The 24,886-nt window shown below is 37.2% G+C and overlaps 1 protein-coding gene across 1 annotated transcript in view; it reads left to right on the plus strand.

Moving 5' to 3' along the window:
- LOC129945838 (uncharacterized) overlaps positions 1–24,886 on the plus strand; it is a 238,993-nt gene that overhangs the window by 130,680 nt on the left and 83,427 nt on the right. Inside the window, exon 4 of the mRNA XM_056055775.1 lies at positions 24,274–24,335. Coding sequence (XP_055911750.1) covers positions 24,274–24,335 — 62 coding nt within the window. The remainder of the gene's footprint in view (positions 1–24,273; positions 24,336–24,886) is intronic.

Below are 24,886 nucleotides of genomic sequence, written 5' to 3' on the forward strand. Positions count from 1 at the left end.
GATTAATGGGGCAGGCTTGCTTGCGACCATATTTAACCGAAAAGTTAGTGGATGCTCCTTACCAAATTACATTACAATATATTTAACACTACTCAACTCAGCACATAAATGTACAGATTAGAGAACACAGCACCTTGATCGACTGGGCTATGTAAGGTGATAACAACACCAGGCATTAATATAAGACAGGAGAGGACAGAAGAGAAAGAACAACAACGGTAGGTTTCGTTACGGACCCCCACCTGTCTACTAACCGAGCTCACTGATGCTTCATTTCGGTGATCGATGGGAACCGAAGCTTTATCAGTGACTTTAAAGAACTCGGCAGTTCAGTGGTTTTGATAATCTAGGTTCATTAGAAACACGACTAAGGTGAAAGGTCTTGAAATTGTTCGCAACATACTTCCAATTTCGCCTCTAATTCCTATTTCGCTGTTTGAATTATTATCATAAGCTTGATTCCAGGGACCAGAACGTGACTTGGCACGTGGTGATGTTGTTCCACCTGCTGCCTGCCCTCCCAACAGCAAAAGTCATTTAAGATACGCATAGTCGTGACAGTGCCGGCTTATGATACTGATTATCGACAATTATAGGCTGTTATTTAGTTTGAAGAGACAAGGTCGAAAGATTTGATAGCGGCCTGACTATCTGAGAAAATATGGATATCAGATGCTGATATCACGTTTTATTTAAGCCAGGACAAGACTTCTCTTATCGCCAAAAGTTCTGCCTGGAACAGTGATTGGGAAGGCGGAATGAGAGATTTAATTTGAGTCATTCAGAGTAAACACCTCCAGTAACTTCATAATTTAATTTTGATACCTCTGTGTGTTCAAGTGGATTAAATCGTCTTCAAGGGATGCGCTTCTTCCAGAACAATCTGGAAAATATAGAAGTCTAAAAGTTTCTGTCGAATTGCAGTTGGGGAACGGTGTAGCCGTGTGCTTTGGAATTGATTTTTAATACCTAAGAATTACGGTTGTTGATAACCCACTGTGATGAACCTTTAAGGCCAATAGCAGAGCTTGCAATTATTGGTGTGTTAAGTATATCAAGAGGTGAAAGGTAGAGTAGGCTATCCAGTGCCGCAGATGGGGTCTTGCGAAGCGATACGTATGCAAGCTACGTTGAACTTTATTTGTTTTTTTTCGCGGTTTATAGCTTTTCTTAAACCAACTCACGATACTGCCACTCTGTACATTAGAACTGGTCTGGTCTCCGTTGTGTATAACTAATGCGTAATTCTTTTCTGAAAATCCATTTATTACCAATAGCTTTTTTCGAAAGAAAAAAGAGCTACAGTAGCTTTTTTGACTTCATCTTGTATATTACGTTTCCAATTAATATGTTTGTCTAAAAATAAGACCCAGATACTTTGCCTTGTCTGAGTACTTTAATTGGATTCCTCTTACATAGGGGAGCTTGACGTATAGAATTTTGTGTTTCTCCGAAAATATGACTAAATTGGTTTTGTGTACGTTGACACCCAGTCCACACCGATCCGCCCAAAGTATAAGTTTGTCCAAGGCATTTTGTAAGAGTTCTTTTAGGGTGTTAAGATGCTTTCCTTTAGACCTATAGCAACGTCATCCACATAAGCAATCACTCTGAAACCCTCTGCATATAGACCAGTTGGTTAGAATTTCGTTTACCACCAGGTTCCAGAGGATAGGGGATAGAACACCACCTTGCAGTTTCCCTCTCCTCTCGTTTAAGCAGCTGTCGTTTTTTTTTGTAAGGCACAAGAGTTTATTCTATCAACGGTACCTGAGAATGTCATTTTAAGTAATCTTTTTGGTACAGATCATTCTTATTCTTTAACTTAAGAGAAAAAATAACTGATATAAAATCTTTCCATTTATACCAATAAATATCTAATTTAAAAAATGATTATTGAAATAATGTTTAAACGTCCATATGCCAAGCTCAGCGGAGGATGTATAGCCTCTTTTGACTGAGATCCACTCGCACTGTAGCATTTAATGCCCTCATGGCCATCACCCACTCTTTCTTATGCATGCTGTTTCAGCTGAGCTTCTGCTGCTGTGTTTTTTAAGAAGACGAAGAGTAGGTCGCCGTACCGCTTATCTATCATCTGTTGCAAAAGTAGCAACCAAGTGGTATCCACATCTTTTTTTACTTATAGTCGGACTTGGCAAGTTCTGTTGTACTGCTCCCCCTCGGCCCTCTCCATCGTCATCCCATCGCATCTTACCGCTTAACGCTGCGCTGGTAAAACGACAGCAATCACAGTGCTAACCAAATAGTTTGTCTGACCGCGTTCGTTGTTATTGCTTTCTGTTCCTTTTCGATTCTGAAGCTTCCAAAAATAAGGTAAAAACAAGCCTTTCTCGGGATCTCTACAATTTCTAGGATATATATGTCCACTAATTTGAAAAACAATTTCCGTAATTACACAGCGGATGAGTAAGGTCGGTCTAAGCGTAGTGTAGTGTAGCGAAGGTATAAAGTTACCCATAGAAATATGTAGGTACATATGTATATGAAGTTTGGTAATGCAGTTCGTGAAATTATTTTCTTTTATCCATATGGCTTAAGTTTATGTGTTTGTAAGTGCTTCATCGGACCAAATTGCACTAATCGTCCGCGACCTAAGCAAATTATTGTAAATACGCTATGAAAACTATTGTAAAAATATACCTAGCCTATGCCTATGCCTATGGAACGATGATGGTGACCAGCACCTAGTATATTGTACACCACCACAAACGAACTACTATAGGCTGCATAGGTAAGTCTAGCTCTAGGTTTATCCTGGGATGCCATATTGGACTGAGTTGTAGTTAGACAGCATTAGCAGATTGGCAGCGATTAGCAGCGGTATGTTGGTTAGTCTATCCAAGAAGTGGGAATTGTGTGAAAAGAAGAGGTTAAGAAGTGGAACAATATGTGCAATGTGTGCTTCAGTGCACTGCCCGATGATATTTTGCACTATGCTGAGGTGCTTTTGCTTTACCATTCTTGTTATCAATGATTTGTGATTTTTACTACAAACTTGCTAATAATTTTAATTTTTGTTGTAAAAGTAAAGAATTTATGCAGTTAATAAGCCAAAAGAAAAAGAGGTTATAATGATAACCACAGGGCGAACAAAATGCATAGACCATAGGTAGACAACAATGTTTAGGAATTTTCAAAAGATTTTATCGTTGTTTTTAATTAAAGCATTAAAATTGTTATTGTCTAGAATTTCTGTTACTCTACCCTACATTTGTGATCAAACTGAACACGAACTTTCTTAATTTCTTGTGCGAACTTGCTCATCAAAAACCAAACTCTTTATCATAAGACCGTTTTAGAAAATTCTTTATATAGACAAGCTCTAAAAGCAAACTATGTAATTCATGAAATTGTATGATATTAATATACGCTTAGGAAAACCTCAGTACTCCGAAATCCTCTTATTGGCTTTTTGTCCGGAAAATATGATTATATTTATTTTGGTAATTTTTAATTTTACGTCAAATGAAATAAAACTTAATTTAGACAAGTGACCACAGCGCCTGGCTCTAATACATTCCGGAAGAAAAGCTAATTGTTGACGTTTTTCTGCAGCAAATGGACGTATGTCAGCAATTACGTGCCAAATATTCGCTTGCAAATTAAAAATTTCGCTTTCGTGTTGGTTTCGATGTGACCGACACTTGAACCTAATCATTATTTTTGGTAATAAATTTGCATTTACTGCAAACGTTGTTCAGGAGTAAGACTATTGATTATAAGATGGCAAACCAAACTTAGTATATATAAGATGACAGCTGTCAAAAAGTATTGCCAGATTGAAAGCCACACGTCTTAAATAAAGCACCCCTTACTAAAGTAAAATTATTCAAAATAATTTTCTTCCTGAAAATTGAGATATGTATTAAATTTGAAATGAGAATTAGAAAAGTCCTTAAACATATCCGATATTAAAACGTGATTTTTTAAGCGGTAGGGAAAGCCTTTAACTTCTACTAAAAAATCTTACCCGAAAAGGTTGTGTTTTTTAAATGTGGTTTAAATGTTTGATTAAAAAAGAGGCTGGGGTGCGATCCACACTGATAACTTCCCATCCCGTCTGCCGATTAGTCTTACTTAAAAGTTTGTAGGTTTTCGTGTTGAGTTAAAAAAGTTGTTAGTTGAATTATTCTTAATAATTTTAATATTACCAACAAATTTTTTCATTTAAAGAAATAGTTTAGTTTGAAAATCTAGTTTTGTTAAATAGATTTTTAGTCGAAAACAAATTTTTACCAATTTTAGGAGCATTTCTTAAATTTTTACAAATTGGATGAATGAAATAAATTTGAGAGATATCAAGAACCGAACATCAATTTTTACCAAATTCGGGTACTATTTTTTAATAAAAAAACGGACTTTTGAATTTTTATAAAAAAAAACTACTGAATATTGAAATAAGTTTCAAGACAATATTTTTCATTTTTAAAAAGCTATTTGAGTCGCAAGTAAATTTTTACCAAGTTTTAGTATTGTTTTTTTTTCAAGTTTTAATTTTTTGTAAAAAAACTGTCAATTTGATTTTTCTCAAAATTTTGTCCGAATGTTGAATACTTTATTCCTTATAAGTTAAAATTAGTTCAAAGCCAAAGTATCTAATTTTTGAAAAGATATTTGAGTCGAAAATCTATGTTTACCAACTTTTGTTAAATTTTCTTTTAAGTTTTTATTTTTTGTAAAAATAACTGTCTTTTAGTTTTTTTCTACCGAATGCTGAAAACTATATGTACTTCTTCTGAGATAAAATTAGTTTGAAGCCATAATCGGAAGTTTTTGAAATTTAAGTCGAAAATCAATTTTTAACAACTTTTGTAAAATTTTGTTTTAGTTTTTGTTTTTTTGTAAGAAAAACTGTCAATTTGATTTTTCTAAAAATTTTTCCGATTGTTGCAAATAATATTTCTTATACATAAGTTTAAATTAGTTGGAAGCCATAATCCCAAATTCTGGAAAAGTTATTTAAGTCGAAAGTAAATTTTTACCAACTTTTGTTAGTTTGGTTTTTCTCAAAAGTTAACTAGATTTTAAAAACGTTATTTTTCGTTGCACAAACTTATTTTGGAGATGAAATCATTTTTTATTCGTAAAATTTTCGAAGTATCAATTTTTTGTTCAGTTTTGTTTTGATTTATAAAAAGCTTGGTAATTGGATTTTTTACCAAACGTAATATTTGTTTATTATCACGTTCCAATATATTTTATAAAATTTAATTTAAGTCTCTAGCGTTTTTGTTCGTGAGATATTTATGGTTAACCAAAATTTTTACCTTATTTTTTAAAGTGCTATGGTAAAAAAAACCAACAACGCAATTTTCTTGAGAGCACTTTCTGCATCTTTCTCCATTATTATTTATTACCTGTATAACAAAATTAATTTGAAGTCGATATCTGTGCTGGTTCTTGAGCTTTGTACGACCAAAAAAACGTCGCAAACGTACGAACGTACGGAGTACGTTTTATTTCAACTCTAGAGACCTTGAAACGTAGCGAAATGTCAAAATTTTCAATTCGACACAACGGACCCATTAGAATAACTTCCTATGGGAAGTTAATAAAAGTTCGTTGTCTCTCAGCTTCGACACTACTCCTCTTGAGCCTTCTCGCTCTCTTCAGCAAGTTCGTCTCTAAAATCAAATAGATTCTTTTCTTTCCTCGTTTTCCTTGTTAAGCCAAAGTTTTCTTATAGAACACCTACGAGTTTGTCACCCTTATGATCAGGAGGTAATAAAAAAGCCTCATGTACCTTTTTCTACTCCTCAAACGGAAACGGTACCGTCCCAAGTACGAATCCATCAAATTCAAGAGAACCTTAATACGAATGGTTTTGAGATGTTCGTGATTTCAACAAGACAAATAAAAGTTTTCGGGCTTCAGGTTATTTAAGGTTTTGTCGACGATCACAATTGTACGACTAGATCACAGAACGTGTCCGTGCTATTGATCCCCGAACTCTAAACACATTGAAAAATAACTTATGCCCGAGATACCTCCCGCAAATTGCGAAAAAAGGTAAAAATCCTTCAATGCAAATTTAACTTTTTTTCATTTCCTTTCCTTTCCTTTTTTTTTTATAATTAGCAAACACTAAAAGGGTTTTTTATACCTTTAATATGCCAAAGACACAGTGTAAGCATTAGGAAAAGAGGGAAGGGTTGGATAAGAGGTGTCGGTGTACATTGGTTTTAAATTTCTGAACATTGCATTGACAGGGAAAGATAGAGCGTGGCAAGGCGTTCCACATTCGCGTAGTACGGCTAAAAAAAGAATCTCTGTACTTTATAGTACGGCCGAAGTTGGGTACAAGGGTAAACTGATGGGCATTCCTAGAAGCGCGGGTATTACGGTTAAATTGTTTAAGGGGAGGAATGCAACTGGCTATTTCACTACAGCATAGTCCGTTAAAATAACGGTAAAAAAGGGTGAGGTAAGAAACCTTGCGTCGATGTTCGAGTGATGTAAACGAGTTGATGATGTTAATATCACCAATCATTTTAAAAGCTCTTTTTTGAATACTGTCCAAGAGGCTTAAATATGTTACTGGAGCACCAGCCCAGAGATGAGAGTTATATTCAAGTTTCGGACGTATATAGGTTTTGTAGATCGTAGCCAGATCCTGACAAAGTTTATAAAATTTTTAGTCAAAATTAACTGCTGTGTGTTTTTTTTCAACTTGCACTTATTTTGGAAACCCTTAATATTACTTCTCTTGGGATCTAAGGCCCTTCCAATGAATTTAAGACGAAAGTGATGGTTAAGATAGGCACCCGCTTCTATGATGTTCATCGGAAGATACAGGGTCCGTAAGGAAGGTATTGAAGATTTGAACGTGTCGACAAGCGAAGTAGGGGAAACTGTATTGTTATGAGTTTGGGTAGTATCGACTCATTGCGAAATGCCATTTCAGTAAACATGTAGCCGTGGTCGATTACGCATCTTGTGCTTTTTTACAAAACGTTTAACTAAAACAGACCGTTCGGTCATTGAAACAAAGAGACGATTTTAAAATCATTTTAATACTGTCATGTTCCAAAGTTTGATACGAACTGGATATTTCATACGTGGTACTGCGAGAGAAGGTGATAAAACAGTAATGACTCTAAAAAGTATTGAAACAATGCGTCAAGTAGTTGAAGCCAACCCTCGTCGATCGGTATGGTACTTGGTAGAATTGGCGATCTCAAGGCAACCTAGCCTGAAATCCAATTATCGCTGTAGTGCGCCGTTTTGATACCAAAACTCGTTTGACCTATGATTCAAAGGGATAGATTTATAGAGAAGCTTCATAGCGATTATATTAGAGCCATTTTGTCGCATTGAGAAAAAATATTAGGTCTCTAATCTTTGTCTCAGATAGCTCATCAAGTTCGTGAAAGAATGCTTTTCCAAAGCATTTCATTCTAGTGTTTCCCAAAGCAGGACATTTGCAGAGGAAATGGATTATCGTTTCACTTTTTCTTTAGTCACTACAGCTACGGCATCTTCCTTGATATAATGCATTTGGGTAAATTGTTTCACCTTCGGCTTGATTCAGTTTGGTAGATAGAAAAGATTTTACCCTTCATAGCACCAAGAGGAATGTTAACCATTTCCGCAAGTGAGCTATGAAGGGCCGATCCTTGCCTGATTAGCTCGTCAGCATTATGCGCATTCTTATCTTCAAATTTGACGACTGTCAGATCGGAAGTGTTAAAATTTGGACATTAAAAAACTTTTAAATGTTTCTTAGCTAAAATACAAGTTCTGGAATTACCTTGGTCTTGATCTGCGGTTTTATAAAAGTGGTCGTATTGGTTGTCTTGGAGTCTTCGCACTTTGAGGCCGTTTATCCAGGTTCTTGGATAACGTCAATGCCGAAGTTTTCCCTTCTAAGGAAAACTCTCAGATTATTTGAAGCACATTTAGAGAGCCCCTAGACTTTCCTCGCTAATCCTCAGAAGTTAAGAGGCGCTGGCGCTTCTGTGGTTCTTCTGCCTTTACTACAGCCCAATTGTGCATGGAGACCAGCGGATTTTACCTCTGAAGACCGCGGATTAGATCCCGTCCGGTTGGCTTTATGCTTTTGAGCGGCAACCGTATGCGAGGCTTCGGTTGTCGAGGGATGTCCTTAGCTGGGATAAGTTTCAAGCCCTCAAAGTCATTGCTAACCTTAGCAATGCTTTCACTAAGGAAATCCCTAGAAAACTTGTCCGCACACTTGATTACCCTATACCCCCTGAGCATCCATCCATAGTCAAAACTAGGGTAGGGGCCCTCACTGTTTGAGATAGTGTATGAAAACACCATCTCAGAGAGCTTGGCCTCGATAGAGTTCCACACGTTAAGCAGACCTTTGCTGTTTGTCGAGAGCTCATCCACAACTGCTACTTGGAGGTCATCCCTGACAACCTCACTAAGAGTACGCAGTTGCACTGCTCCAAAAGATGGTGCTTTCCTTGGCTTAGTCCGGCCGCCAAGCTTGCTTTTTTTCTGAGACGGGCAGATATCTACCTAATCTATTTCGCTTAACGGCCTTTTCTCGGTCGGCTGGCCAGAAGGTTGTTGTATTCATCAACAACCTTCTGGTACTTTATTTTATCTTTGGCGTCCCTCTGATGAATCACTCCGGTTTCTTGATTCTTGGCAATCTTGGCAAGAATGTGAGAGGCCGTTTTGAAGCGATTCCTGAGAAGAGAGCCTTCCGATATTTTGTTGGTTCCTCGAGTTGCACTGCTACTCGAGGGTTTCGGTTTTGTATACGGTTTAGGAAGCAAAGGAGTGCTATGAATAGCACTGCCTATACTTCCTGGGGTTTTGGGTTGCTCACAAGTGCTGGAACTACCAGCGCTAAATGAGCTCCCCTTCAAAGTCTCCTGGCTGGAGGCCAAGAGTTCATCCTCCAAGTTTGTGAATGGTTCTTCGTTTCTCAAGTCTTGTTTCGGCCATTTTGTTTAATTTTGTTGTATGTTGGTCCTACGAGTAGGTCAGAAAAAAAAAAGAGGTCAGCCCCGGCAGAGCCGATATATCAGGGTAAGGCAGAAAATAAGATGGACCAAGGCATCCGAATGAGCTCGTTAGCGACTGGTTTGCCCCCCAGCCTTTCATTCTTCGGCACGGATTATGTAAAACGCTCACACCACCACTGAAATTAGGGACCCCGTTCTATGGTCAAATTGCATTGCTAAAGCTTGCTACTATTAAGGAGTAGGAAACTTCAGCAATTCAACCTGAACTTAGCTGATCCCCTTCTTGACAACGTGCAAGACAAGAGGGTTTGAAACGAGGATTTTTGCCGGGCAAAAACATACTATACCGTCGATCGGTATAGTATGTTAAGCACGTGTTCTACGAATGTCAGACCACTCAGTGTGCAAAATTTTGAGTCTGCAAAATTTTGAACTTTGAATTGCATTTTATCCATACAAGATGATGGTTGTTAAAGAATTTCAGCAAAACGACTACGGAAGACAAATGAGGTTTGCAGAAGCAATTTTGGAAATCTTGACGGATGACACTGTTTCAATAAAAAGCAATGATGATGCCCACTTTCATATATCAGGATCAGTTATAAACAAAACTTCTGTTATTGGGCTTATGAAAACCCACAAGAACTCCAGTAGCGAAGTCTCTACAAACCCAAAGTCACTGAATGATGTGGCATTAGTCGAAATATTGGTCCGTACTTTTGTTTAGTGAAAATGGTCGGTCTGTCGCTGGTAACAAAGATCGAACTGGAAAAACGAAGTATATCAGCTAAAATACTGTATGGTTTCACAAGCTAGGGAGACTTGCAAAACATCAATAGCAACAATGGGGTCTTTAAGAGAAACATTCCCAGGACATCTGATTTCATTGAGAGAAGGTGTGGAGTAGATCCCTCGATTACCAAATTTGTCTCTATGCGGTTTTAATTTTTATGGAGCTATCTCAAAGCATGAGTATACATAAGCAAAGCACGTACACTCGAAGCCCTAAGTGGGACAGTAAACCAGAACATTACAGCAATTTCACGTCAAATGCTTCAGAAGAGCCTATGCACAACTTCCTCTTAAATCTTCCTTTGCTAACACAGTGTCTCACCCTTGATGACAAATTTGTATACCTATCAAATGAGATATACCACTTGACGTCACAAGGTGTTGCTCTTAAAATAATCTGACTAATCAACCGCATTGAAAGATTAATCACCAAATACCATGTTATTGTAAAAATGCATTCGAACAAACGATCAATAAACATTCATACACATGAAGGAATCGCGGTCGATAGTGCCTTGTAATCAATTTCCTCAATCAAAATCTAGACATGTACAATTCAGCTTATAACTGAGAAATAATTCATCCAAAATGCATTATGAGATGATGACTGCAAGCAATTGTGTCATTGTCAAATATGAATCAGGGTTGAACTTGGAATAAAAAACATACCTTCCAACATACTCATCATTCAATCAATTCAGAGCTCAGAGCTCAGATCTCAGAATCAGCTTTAGCGTCAGCGCCTGTATCGACTTTGACTATAGGTGGGGTCTCATATAGATATCTAGGCAATTATCCCCAAACAAAGTTACAACATAGGTTCACATCAAGGACGAGATTGAAGCAGTTCGGTTGAATGGCGGTGTGGCAGCAGCGCGCGGTCCAATGCGCAATTCATTTCAAATCGCATCTTAACAATTATTTTCCATTTTTCATCCACACCTCTCCCATGAGTGTCTGTCTCTTTGTATATCTAATTACAACAAAAACAACACCAAAAACAACAACAATCTAAAATTGTTACATTCAGAAGATATCTATCGAGCTAGAAGAGGTGCAGGCGCACCTTTTGTAAGAAAGATACACTTTGTAACTCTTTTGTGTGCCCTCAAATGACAGTCGCAGCGAAAGGAAGAGCAATTTGTCTGCAGTTATGTCTATCATTCGGTATCAGCTACAACCGATCGGATGAACTTCCTAGATCTTCTTTCAATTAAATTTTGGTATCTTTGACTGTGGGTGGTGTGGCGTTGGATGCATCTTCTACATATTGCAGATACGTGACAAAGTCTTACAGATATATTCCTTCCTCCTCGTCACCAACAGCGACTGATGCACCTTCTATATAGAGGCTTGATGTTTGCATACATGCATGCTGCTGGTACTGGGAGAGATTTCTTGACTTGTCATTCCCGCCAAAACTAACGCTGGCTGCATGTCAACATCAATTTTAAAAGTCTCAGATCCACACAAGATCCGAGATGCATGGGAAAATCTGAGGGAAAACCACTTGCGCACGTTAATTTGCATAAAAATTGTTGCCTAGTGGCTTATACCTCGCTGGCGCTGATATAGGAGGTGTGCGGGCGGTCGGGCGGTCTGGCGTTTTGTTGATTGTTGATGGTTGTTCCGCTTATGTTAATACAAATGTGCATCATGCATATGTGAGAGTGTGTCTGATTATTGTTTGTGTAATGACGAAGCAATTATAATTACAAGCTGTTCGAGTAATAACAATGCAACTTGATTCTTGTGCTAACAAACAACAAGTTTGTGGCTTACACGCCATATTATGCCGATATATCTTTGGTATCATATGAATGTACGGATTGGAGAACTATTGTGTGGAGCTTTGGAATTAGTCACTTGGATTTGGATTATTGTCAAACGAGCTCAAGGACTAAGGTGAGGTGCATTGTATGATTCGATATTGTGATTGCTTAGAGATGTAACAGAGGCAGAGAGATTCTCTGAGAATATATACAGTGGCTCTCAGCTTAAAGGTTTATTCAAAATGGTAAAACACTTCAATTTTAACAATTACTATTTTAACATTACTATTCATAAACATGTTGAACGGTACATCGAATTTTGTTGTTTTGAAATGGTGATGGCAAAACATAATTATCACACAAAACAAAGTCACAGCTTATATGACTTTAAAAATAAAAAGTTAACGGTTTTTTCTTCTTTATCAAATAAAATCCTAGTAGGCGAGTTTTCCTAAGCTCGCTTCAGTTGTTTATCGCATTTCTTTTGAGATTGGTTTAGTAGTCGTAGTTTTTTTTCGAAATGGGACGTCGTGATGTCCGTGAGTTAGTAATTAAGCACTTTAAAGACGGTAAATGTTAAAAATAAGTTCATCGACGGTGCAACACATAATTGAACGCTACCTTCAGGAAAATCGAGTTGTTAACAAGGGAAAAACGGCTCCAAACAAAATTGGCGTTGGATTGTTCGTTAAGTGAAGGAAGATCCAACTTTAAGTGCAGTAAAGCTAGCCCAGGAAGCTAAAAAGTATTTAAATAAGAAGAGCAGCGCAGAAACCATCCGTCGAATCCTTCAAGATTCAGATTTCAATGGAAGAAGTGCCCGAAAAAAGCTGTATATTAGTGCAAAGAACAAAATTGCAAGAATTACATTTGCTCGTGACCATGTAAGCAAGGACGAAACCTTTTGGGACACCGACGAGAGCAAATTTAATCTCCATGGCTCGGATGGCAGGTCATACGTTTGGAGACAACCCAATACAGAGCTCCAACCGAATAATATGCGTGGGACTGTGGAACACGGACCTCCTACGGAGGACACGTTATGGTGTGGGGCGCCATGTCATCCTCTGGTGTAGGAAACTTAGTGTTCATTGAATGCAACATACACAAAAATATGTACCTTGACATCTTGAAGGAAAATTTAGTACAAAGTGCCGAAAAGCTGAACATAAATGACTGTTTCCGGTTATACCAAGATAACGACCAAAAACACAAATCTGGTATTGTCCAAACTTTGTTGATATGGAACTGCCTCCATGTCATGCAGCCACCCGCGCAGTCTCCAGACATAAACGCCATCGAAAATATTTGGTCTGAACTTGAGTGAGAAATACGAAAACAGGAGATAAGATGCAAAGACAATCTCAAAAAGGTGATCTTGGAAGAATGGGGAAAAATACCTTCAGACTACTGTCGAAAACTACGACTTCTAAAGGGTGATTTCTTAAAAGCTATAGGAAAGTTTAAAAAAAAACACATACAATTCAGAAAAATGTGTAAAATCTTTATTTAAATACGGTCCAAATAATTTAATGTTTGAAGATTATTACATGCAAATGTTGACCTTGACTGCGCCTAAAATCTTTCTTTTAAACATTATGGCCCGTATCTCACGGAGAAATGCTTCAGTTTTGTCTTCCAATTCGTCAAATTAAGCGGGCTTGTCTGTTTAGACATGAGCTTACAAAAAAATCTAAAGCCGTAAATGGCCAATTGACAGGTCGCGAACATAAAATATAATGTTCACTAAACTCGCCTCTCAATAAGATCATTGTAGGTACTGTATGTCTTGTTGAAACCACATGTCAAGCTCTTGCATTTTGGGCAAAAAAAGTTGGATATGATCTCACGGTAAAGCTCACCATTCACAGTTACGTTACAATTCGCATCATCTTTGAAGAAGTACAGTCCAATGATGCCACCAGCCCATAAACCGCACCAAACTGTGACTTTTTCACTTCAAAATCGACAATTCTACTTATTTACGTACCCATTGATCCAGAAATGAGCTTCGTCGCTGAACACAACTTTTCGGTAAAAAAGTGGATCTTCGAGCAACTTTCCAAGAGCCCATTGAACAAAAATTGTACGCTGCAGTAGGCCTTTCGGCTTCATTTCTTGCATCAGCTGTATTTTGAAAGGCGTCATACACCTAAATCTTTCCTCGAAATGTTCTAGGTTGTTGAGTAACAGAGGCCCAATTGCTGTGAAGGACGACGAATAGATAATTGATAGTCATCATTAACACTCTCCGATACAGCTGCGATATTTTCTTCAGTTCGAACTCTACGTAAGCGTGTCGGTGGTTTAATGTCCAACAATGTAATTTAAGTGCGAAATTTAGACACAATAGCCCGACTTCAGTGGGTCGATTAAACTGACCATAAAATATTCCGTGAACTTTCTTAAAAGAGCACGCATTTTGATAATAAAATTCAATAATTTGCAAGCAAATTGTAGATCAAACTGAAGAAGTTTGACAGTGAAACAAAACAAGAAACGTACTGTTTAATCCAGTGTTGCTAAAAAGATAACAGCTAAAAAATCACCCTTTATAAGATAAAATGTGAAGAACCCCAAATTGTAGATCGTGTTCTTTTTTAGCAAGACTTTTAGGAATGATTTAAACAGCTTGGGTATAGTGTTACTTTAGTTCTAAGCAAGAAAAATAAACTGGGCAAAGTTGATGCTCCGGTTTTAAAACGAAACACATTGTAACATTCAACTTAAAGATCGTGTTCCACGTTTAAAAACAATTCTCATACAGACAGGAGTCTAAATAGTTTCCTGTTTTTCGGTTTTTATATCCAATACGGATAGGTTGATATTGAAAGCACTTGAGATCCATATTATTCCTTTCACCTTCTTCTTTTGATTAATTACTGAGAACAAATCATCATTAAAAGTTACAGCGCCAAGCCACAAGTGCAAATGTTAAAACTTTATCTTTAAAATGGGTGCTCACTAGCAGCAACGGTGAGCGCGTTGCATCCTTTTTATAGGGTAAATGTTCGTCTTTCGAAGTCGACTATTCAATGTTTGGTGACCATAGTGGAGTTTACTAGCTCAGAGAACAGTTAGCTTACACCCGTACGACAATGAAATTCAAGATCTCTCGAGAACATCGCGCTATTCGTGAAAGTGTACAGCAGAATAAGAGGCAGTCAATAGCCCCCTCCATTCACTATAACTTGGCCTATTACAGACCACAACTTGGTGGCTTAGGCCTGCGCCAATATAAAAACCCATCTGACCTACCCCTAAAATTTTTGGATTTTGAAGCAGTTCGAAGTTGACCAACATTTTTGTCGACAAATCAACGTTAGCGATGACGCCCACCCTTTGATGAAATAACTGGATTTTGGACGACACCAATCCATCCAAATTAAGTTACTATTTGGTGTGTATTTCGGGTTGAAGGCGTTATTCGACCATACTTGTTTGAAAATGAGCCTGCCAGGCCATCACCGTCAAAAGGGATCGCTTTAAGTCTATGATCGCACCAATACTCTTTTATGGTTATCTCGCGCTGAATCGATGTAAATTGGCCAGAAAGAACGTGTGATTTGATTCCCTTAGACATTTTCTTGTGGGGCTTTCAATTCAATTCTCTTAAATATAAAAATATAACAATAGTGTGGCAAATTGTCGTCTGCCGTAAGAAAATTACAATAATTAACATTTTTGCTATGACTGACTATGAAAAACGAGAACACTGTCTGTTTTCCAATGTTTTCAAAAGGGGCCTGTTAAAATGTTTAAAGATGGGGTGCAGAACTTATTGTTAAAGCATATGTTCAAGTATTGGTCTCGATATTTTTTCGCATGAGTGAAATATCCTTAAATAGATTTCCAACCTTGGGTAGGAAACTTTTGCAAAAATAGAGTCTTTGAACTCGGTACAGTAAGATCGGAGATCACGCTATAAATTGTAAAATGTATTCGTCCCGATCAGTGTTGCAAAGAAAGCAAATTTAATTTATGTTAGATCTAAAAGGTCTACAATTTAATTCTAAGCCATTCTTAATTTGAAAATAAGGACTATTTCACGCTCTGAGAGCTCATTTCTAAAGTAGCGTTTCTCCCCCAGATTAAAAAATGGTTTTCAATAGACGATGATTCAGAGCATCGTGCTAAACATAGCTTAAATATCGCGTTCTCTATGGTTCCGGTTTATCAATTCGTAGTGAGATTGCAAAATTGTCACCGCTAGATCGTACCAGTTTTTGATAGGGCTGCAACATTTGTATAAACAGATCTTGAGGGCACGTTTTTGAAGTTTTTGGGGCTTTCTTAAGTGACATCAGATCTATGCAAATAAGCCGCAAACCAACGAGACCCCCAAAGATAAACTGTGGACCGATTTTCTATAAACAAAATGTCAACATCCATATTGTGATCAAGTTGAGCAATTTCAATGCGGATGTTATTTTGATTGTCTCGCTTTAAAAATAAAAATTTTATGTTTGTTTATCAACTTGGTCAAAATTATAAATCATTAATAAAAATTTTAGTTTTTGGACACTAACTTCCAGAACTAATATTACGAAGAAAAACGGTTTATCTGCAATTGAAGTCGATAAGCCCAAACAGGGCAATTTGTAATTTAAAGCATAACTATCTATTAACTTTTTCAAATGCTGCTTTGAAATAAAAAAAAAAACTTGAATACTTTTTATTATCAATACATTCCTTAGCGATGCTAGAAATGGCAAAAGTACGGTCCGTGGTCAAAAATCCTGAATGAAAAGTAGCTTGGAAAATACTTAAAGGACTATTATCATCAATCCAGTTTTGTCACCTTTCTTTAATTCACAAAAACGGACTTATCAAAGCTGCTGGGTACAGCAGCATCCTTTTACAATCTATTGTAGAAATTAACGGTATAATTTTTTAAATTCACTTGTACTGTTCTAATAAGACTCACTGGCATACCTTCCGTCCCTGCTGGTTTATTGTTCTTCATTTTTTAAAGCGTTCCTTCCAATTCTGAAATAGTAAAGAAAATGCTTACGATGCATGACGTTCACCAATTTATCAGTTGATGAATAAATGATAAACTGTATCGCTGTCAGATATCTTCGTTTTGGTGAGTTAATTTATTATCAAAATGTCTGCTCTGTTAAGAAAGTTCATCGTGTGATTCTTCCATTTTATTGTTAGTTTAATTGACCTACTGAGGCGGCTATTCGAGCTTTTGGTGATAAATATCGCAACTCAGGAAAATACTTCAGTTGGTGTCGCCTAGTGTTAAACATAACCGTGAATTATCAATTCGGCGCCGTTCGCCGAAAATGGGAATCTGTAATTCCAGTATGTGGTAAATTTTGGGGAAGGATTTAGATGTGATACCTTTTAAAATATAGCTGGTACCAGAAATTGGAGCCGGACAAATCACCACAACTCTGAATTGTTGGGGATAGGAGTGTTGAAAAATTAGCAGAAGATTCACATTTTTGTCGAAAAATTGAGTACAGCGACGAAGATCATTTTTGGTTTAATGAATGTGTGAACAAGCCGTATTTGGAGTGATAGACAGCCAATAGCATTGAAAGAGCTACCAATATGCATCCTAAGAAAGTGACGGAATTATCGAGTCACATTCCTACAAAGATAATATAAATCGAATAGAAGAGCTTGCCTTGCATGACATGTGGTTTCAACAAGACATTTCCCCATGTCATACTCGTAACAATGGAATATGAACAAAAAAAGGGTCAGTTAATTGGCAATCTAGATCGTGCGATTTAGCACCTCTAGAATAACTTTTAAGGAGTCTTATAAAGGCTCATGTCTATAGCGACAAACTTGCTTTGATTTATGCACTGGAAGTCGAAACATTTATTCGCAAGGTACCTGCTGTAATTTTTTGAAAGAAGATGGATAGCTAGCTTTTCAAAAATCACTCGGTATTAAGGCATTGAAGAAGGTGAATACCTATGTATGAAAGCACAAGAACAAATAGAATTTACGGAGAGAGGACAATTCAACACTTGAATTAAACAAACCTATTACAAATATCAAACATTAATTTTCAAATATTTAATGAAATGATTGTTCGATTGATTATACATAAAGTTTTATGACTAAAATACAATTCAAAAGGATTTCTTACAAAGTGGTTTGCGTTTTTATTTCTTTGTCTTTATTCTCTTTTTTTATAATTAAAAAAACTTAGAATTTACATTTGGTCCTTCGAGCCGGATTTGTAGATTTCCCATGTTTATGGACAGACAACAGACTAATACTGGGCAGAGACAGAGGCCCATGTAAGCATTTACGAGTCAGGGTTGCGGGTTTATGAGGAGTTGGATAAGTTCCTCCTCTAGAATGACAGACAATGAGACATATTTAGGCACTGAAATATTCATACAACCTACGATTATACCAAGAAAAGCTGAAAATCAATACGAATATTGACAAATAAATTGGAACAGTAATGAATACCTTATTCTTTAAAAGTCAACACACGAAAGAGTTTTTGCTGTGAAATATTTGAATACGCTTGGGATTTGTTAAGGGAAAGGCTATTTTTCTAACACCAAAATGTTAAACTGCCAATATCAGCCTGCAAAAGAATATGATGGATGGACTTTATTATTTTGAAGATCTTTATGTCATCAGTAAGAATGAGAATCTCACTTGAATTCAAACATGAAGTTACGTCGTTAATTGACATTAGGAACAGATAAAAGCCCGAAAGATGGCTTACCTGAGAAACACTTAATTGAGCAACAAACGGTTTTAAATGATAGTCTCTAATTTTAATTTGGTAGGATCTACTTTGAAGGTAGGTTTTGATTCAAGCTAAGAAAAAGAACCAGAAAACCAAGAGCTATTAGTTTGAATAAAATAATTTTCTAGATAAGTTGGCCAAAAGCCTTAGAAAAGTCAATGTATAATTTCAACACCTTTTTTTAAAGCGTTTTAACATTTGTTTGACAATGTGAGAAGATTTGTAGGAGTTCATTTTTTTCTATTCGCAAATGACATTTTCACTAGAAAGGCTATATACTCTCACTAACAACTTTTTCAAAGTTGTAAAGTAGGCACAAAAACATGTATTGCAAAGAGCCTGTAGTTTGTTATGTCCGTCTTATCACATTTGGTATAAAAAATAGATTCTTCCATTTTAGGTTTTTAAGGAAAGTTTTGATTTCAACGTAAGTGGTTTAACTAAAGCATTTCTATACTTTCTTAATACTATCGGGGGGCTGAGCAGTCACTATTCGAGATGGAAAGAAGACTAAGGACCGTACCCTGTAGCACAGGGAAATGGATGAAGATGGGCAAGAAAAGCAGTTTAAAGTATGAAAATATACTCGACCTACTACTTCTGGGCTATTATCATTGAAAACTGGCCACGAAAACTTTACAAACATTGACAGTTTTATATGGAAAGTCATCAGATATTTCCTTTAAGTTGCTAATTTCTTAAAAAAGTCGATGGCTTAGCGAATAACACAAAATTTGGCTAACTCACCAAAAATAAAGAAACACCTTCATCATTCGTTATTTTATCCTTTGAAGTTTATGTCCAATTCTGAATACTTTTTAAACTCTAAAAAAACAAGAGAGTTTTGCAGTTCGGTGTGGCATGAGTTCGACAGCGATTACCAGCTTAAGGAAGTAAGATGACATTGGTTACTCTGCAATCACTAACAATATTCCAGAATTGAAAATAGAAACCGGAAGAATCAAAAAAATGATGGATACACTTGTAAAAAATTACTTTCTAAATTCTAAAAAGTTCTCAATATGTAGTTTCAAGACTACTTCTACGACCAGTATGGTGAAGCTTGTGTTTAAAACAAATATATTGACCAAGGAAGAGTACCAACCATAGCTTAAACTTACTTGATATACGTAGAAGAACTAAGAAATTGGCCAACCCGTCTTTTTGTATTCATGGTAATAAATAATGTTAATTACTGTAAGTTTAACATATTTTTTTTTCAAAAACTGAATGAAAATACCCATCAGTATTATTGCCTCAATATATGTTACTTCTTACCTGCTATTTAGTGTTATAAGGTTAATGAAGAATTGGTTATAGGATTTTAACCGACTTAAAGATTACAAACCCATCACTTGTAAGATATTTCCTGCTTTCAAATGCATCACCTCCCGCTACTGAAAACTGTTGTTTCCAAACTAAAAACATAACATAATCATCAAATAAAGTTAACATCTACCCCTATTAAATTGTTTTCCATGAACACGACTTTTTAACTGCTTTATCAATTTATCTTAATCATTAAGTGGCATAGGACAACTGAAAACGTTTGACAGTCATTTAACAGACTCAAAAGAAACCTTTTAAAAACTGCACCTATAAATCAATGCTATAAAATGGAACTAATTTAAAAAATTATTTATATGTACATCTAAGCTTATGTAACGCAATCTTATAAACAAAGGTTTAACATACGCAGACATAGTAAATTTAAAATCATTTAAATTTTAACACTTCACCACATAAATGCTGCTGAAATGACCTTTTTCCTTATCGTTAAAATTTAAATAAGTAAACTGCCAAATACAAAACTTCATTCGTTCTCCTAAACGAATCTTTCAACATCAATTTGTAGACATATATGTAATAGGGGCGTGTAGACATTAAAATCACTATAAGCTTTCAGTGTTTACGTACATATGTCTTGAGAATGTGAATCTACAGTAGCCATGGTAGTAGGTGTAGGAGTAGTGATTTTAACATGTAATGCATCACATCAACTTCTTCGTGAAGGTGTACGTATAACTATAAAAAATTTTGTATTCAAATTAATTCGGACTCGGAGAAGGTGAGAACAGCTTACTTGAATGAAGTTTAAACATTAAATTGGTGGCGCCTCTTCATGAGTGCATTATCTCACATTTGAAGTCACCTCCATCATTGACGTTTTTGTATGGTTGCCAACGCTTGGAATTTTTCTATATTAATGTTTGGGCTAGCTTTTTGCTTAAAGTGTGTATCCGTGATGGAGTAGGCCACACTTAGGCCAGCTTAATGGCATTGTGATGCCACATAAATTTAAAGGCTTTCTTCTACCCTAACGAAACCTGCTTGAGTTCCTTCCGAAATGTTAGATCGTTAAAGAACAATTCTCCTAGGTAAGCCTTGCATTTGTGAGCTAGATAAGGGCATGTACACTGTGCAGTAGAGGTGAAGAACTGTTTTCTGCTCTTCTTCATGCATAAGTCACACTAAACGTTCGACTTTATTTAGTTTGTCGTAATTTAAATCGTTTTCTATAGTGATTAACAATACGGCCACACTGTATAATAAGATCGGTCGGATTACCAATGCGTTGTAAAAAAAAACATTTATTACCAAAAGCTTTTTTGCGTAAGCAGAGAGCTGCAATACCTTTTTGACTCTTTCTTGTATATTACGTTACCAGTTTAATTTTTCGTCTAAAATAGGACCCAAATACTTAAACTCGTCTAAGCACTTTTATTACTTACTAAAGGTGGACTACAGTATGGAGCGAAACTTGGCCTCGCCAGCAAGCTCAGTCCCTTGCCAGCTGTCTCCAGTTTCACACGCCAAGTTAGCTGAGGTCATCTATTCACCTGCGTGTGCCACCTGTATTGCGTTCTTCCTCTACTACGCAGTTCTTCGGGTTTAGATTCGAAGACCTTCAGCGCTGGAGCGTTTTGATGTCCACGCGCTCTACATCACCCAGCCCAGGCGCAGTTTAGAGGGTCTCCTTTCTTATGTATCGGGCACACTATGCTGAGATTCCACTCATCGGGCATGCTTCCTTCCGACCATATTTTGCAGATGAGTTGGTGCATGCTCCGTACCAAGTCATTGGCTGCTGCTTTGAATAGTTCGGCAGCGATGCCGTCAGCTCCAGCAGCTTTGTTTGACTTAAGTTTAGATATAGCTATCTTCACTTCGTCAAGGTCGGGTAGGCGGAATTGTTGATCTGCGTCGCCGAGGTTGAGTGGTTCTATCTCCCTTACAGCGGAATTCGGTTCGTCATCGCCGTTATATAATTTGGAGAAGTGATCTTTCCATATTCTCAGCACCGACTGCGGTTCTACTACGATGTTTCCCTGATCGTCTTTACAGGCTTCGGTTCGTGGATGGTACCCTTGGGATGTTTTTTTTTACCTTTTGGTAAAATTTACGAACCTCATTCCTGTTGTGACATCCCTCTATCTCCTCGATCGCGCGCTTCTCATGCTCTCTTTTTTTCCATCTAAGAAGCCGGTGTTCCTCTGTCCTATTCTGCTCGTAGAGCTCGCGAGCAGCTCTAGCCGTTTTGTGCAGCGCCGTTTTGTATGCCTCTTGTTTCGCTGCGTGCGCTTGCCGGCATTCGTCGTCAAACCAGGGGTTTCGCTGTGGTGGCCGTGTGAAACTTAGCACTTCAGAGGCGGCATCACTGATGGCTGCAAGGCAATGTTGCCACTGGTTTTCAAAACTTAATGCAGGCAGCATAGGACTCCTTAAGATGTTATTGGAGACTCGATCGGAAAATCGATTCGTCTAACGTCGAATCTTCTCACAATACTTCCTTGTTTTGGCTTGGATCGGGATATCCGTAGCTGTACCTTGGCTACAACGAGGTAGTGGTCCGAATCAATGTTGGCCCTTGGAATGTTCGGATATCCTGTATACTGGAGAAGTGTCGTGCGTCGATCGCAATGTGATTGATCTGGTTGACGGTTGATTGATCAGGAGATTTCCATGTCCCCTTGTGGATATTAAGATGCGTGAACTGCGTACTAGCTACCAGAACGTGCAGGCTGTATCTCCCGATTATGCCACCAAAGATGTCTTCTCTTCCTAGCTTGGCATTAAAATCTCCTTAGACAATTTTAATGTCATAGCCAGGGCACTGCTCATGTGTCTTGTCCAAAAGCTCGAAGAATATGTCTTTGGTATCTTCATCTTTCACCTCTGTTAGGCTTATGTTGGCGAATTAAGCCTTGCTGTGGATTGTCGTGATGCGCTCGCTCACACTGTTGAAACTCAAGACTTTTTGCTTGAGTCTAGTTCCAACAACAAATCCAGACCCAAATAGAAGCTGTCTTTGTTCTCGGTAGCAGTCGCCGTAGTATATATCGCAGTCTTTTAGTTTGCGTTTGCCCGGTCCATCCCATCGCACTTCTTGGATGGCGGTAATATATGCCTTGCAGCAGTTTAGTTTTTTAAAAGATATAACCTTCCACGTACAGATCCGAAGTTCGTTGTCCTTATTTCGTTTGCATAGGTTGTCAACAGTGAATCCGTCTGTATCAGAGGCTTGTTGGTGCTTCACAACTAAAGGTATTTTGTACGTGGCCAGGAAGTCAACCCGACAACACACCCCCCAACCTGGAGGTCCAGATCCTTAGTATAACTCCAAGGAAGGGGAGCCGGATAAACCGCTCCTTACAGGCGTGGGCTCCAAATATAAGGTGTTCACTAAGTAGTTCAACCTTACTGGAACTGTAGACTCCACCGTTGATTCCATCTCGAGAATTCGTCCGCTGCCGCCTGGATAAGGAGAGGTGCCTTAGTGGAAACACCTCTCCCCCCCTATCTCGTTTGCTGCCCCCAACAACTTTCCACTGGGGTTGTAACCCAATCTCCAGTTGAGGAAAGGGATGCTCTGTAAAGAGTTTCCCTATTAATGCTGACATTATCGGCCTGGAAATCCATAAAGAGATGTTGGGAATCCATTTGAAGTCCCTGAGTTTTTTCCAAGATCTGCCGTTATTTGAATATCTGTTAAATGGTGAATTTTCCTAGTCTGAAGTGACACTGATATAGAAATATCATGTTATTCACGAAGGGCTGCAGACGTTCACATATTACGACAGAAAGGCACTTATACGCGATATTCAGATGCCTGATGCCTTTGTAGTTCGCGCATTTTCTTCTGTATTGGACAAATTATGCTGAGATTCTCAAACATCGGGAATGCTTTCTTCCGACCATATTTTGCTGCTAAACTAATTATGACCTTGCTCCTTAAAAAGTGAGCACCTTCTGTTTTGAATAATTCTCCAGCGATGCCATAGCAACTAATATCATGAAATGAAAATGACAGTTGAGTTTGACAGGTGTCAAATGCCTTTTCGATTTGGGATTATCATAGCTTCACTTATTTGTTTGTAATCAATGACAAAATTTTGTAATTCACTAGTCCCTGGTTCTTTTACGAGCTGTAGCGCCACTAAATTTATTTTGTTAAAAGTTCTTTCATAGGATCACGTTATGAACGGTTTTAGACGGACTCTATTTCTGTTTCCTCAGGTTAGGTGAATACAAAAAACGATGCTATTATAAATTTTCCAAACTTTTTGAAGAAAGTTTTTATAACAAAAAAAATTAAGTGCCTCTATGAAGAATGAATAATTTAAAGGTGTAAGATCTTTTTCTTTAATTCTGGTTCTGTAAAAAATTAATTATTTCTTCAAATTGGCAACCATTTAATTTTTCCAGTATCTGTATTCTTAAACTGTTCGAACAAAAAGAAAATCGTAAATTATCTTGCGAATGCCAAAGCAAGCCCATACAAAGAATTTATTTTGCACTCCCATGAATTTCCCTTCAGCACCAGTGCAGCGCAGCGTTGCGGGCTTTAAAAGCTCTGCTGTCTTGAATGTCAGTGTAATGAATTATTAACGAGACAGAAATACAGTTTATTAACATATTTTCGTTGTTTTTTTTTTTGTTTTTGTTTAAAGACAGATGGCGTTACTGACTGGTCTAATGTTTTATGTGTTTTTTTTTTCATTTGCAGTTTTTAAAAGACACGACATTTCAATTCACCATGCGCCAACACCAAATATAGGCTTCTCCAAGGTAAGTACACCAAATTTAAACTTCTATAAAGATATCTTTAGTTTATTATATTATTTTTGGAATCCATTTTTTGGGGGCTTTATAGTTTTCCCAATAGCCATCAGCCCCTCTTTGACCGCGACACGACCCTCCCACAAATAATTTATAATGCCATTTTTCGCTCGGTTATCATTACTCAAACCATAGACCTACTTAAGCACTACCACCGCGCGCTGGCCTCCACGTAGATTGATACCAACAAACGTCTTAATAAATCCAATAAAAATTTTATCAGATTTTTGTTCAGCATTTCTTTGTTTCGACAAAACAAAACAAAAAAGAAAAAATATATAGTTTCGCTTTGATAATAATTAGATCCATAAATCATAATGGAAATTTTCATTTACAAGTTTCGAAAAAAAGAAAAAGACTTTAGGTAGAAATCCTGATGCCCATTGTAGTCAATGATATTGTGATGTTAAGAAAAAGATAGATTAAACAAAAAAGATGTAAAAATGAGTTCAATTGAATCAGATATTGTCTTCTATGGTCTAAGTCAGTCAGTACCTTAT

The sequence above is a fragment of the Eupeodes corollae genome, chromosome 1, assembly GCF_945859685.1.
Source record: "Eupeodes corollae chromosome 1, idEupCoro1.1, whole genome shotgun sequence".
NCBI lineage: Eukaryota > Metazoa > Arthropoda > Insecta > Diptera > Syrphidae > Eupeodes > Eupeodes corollae.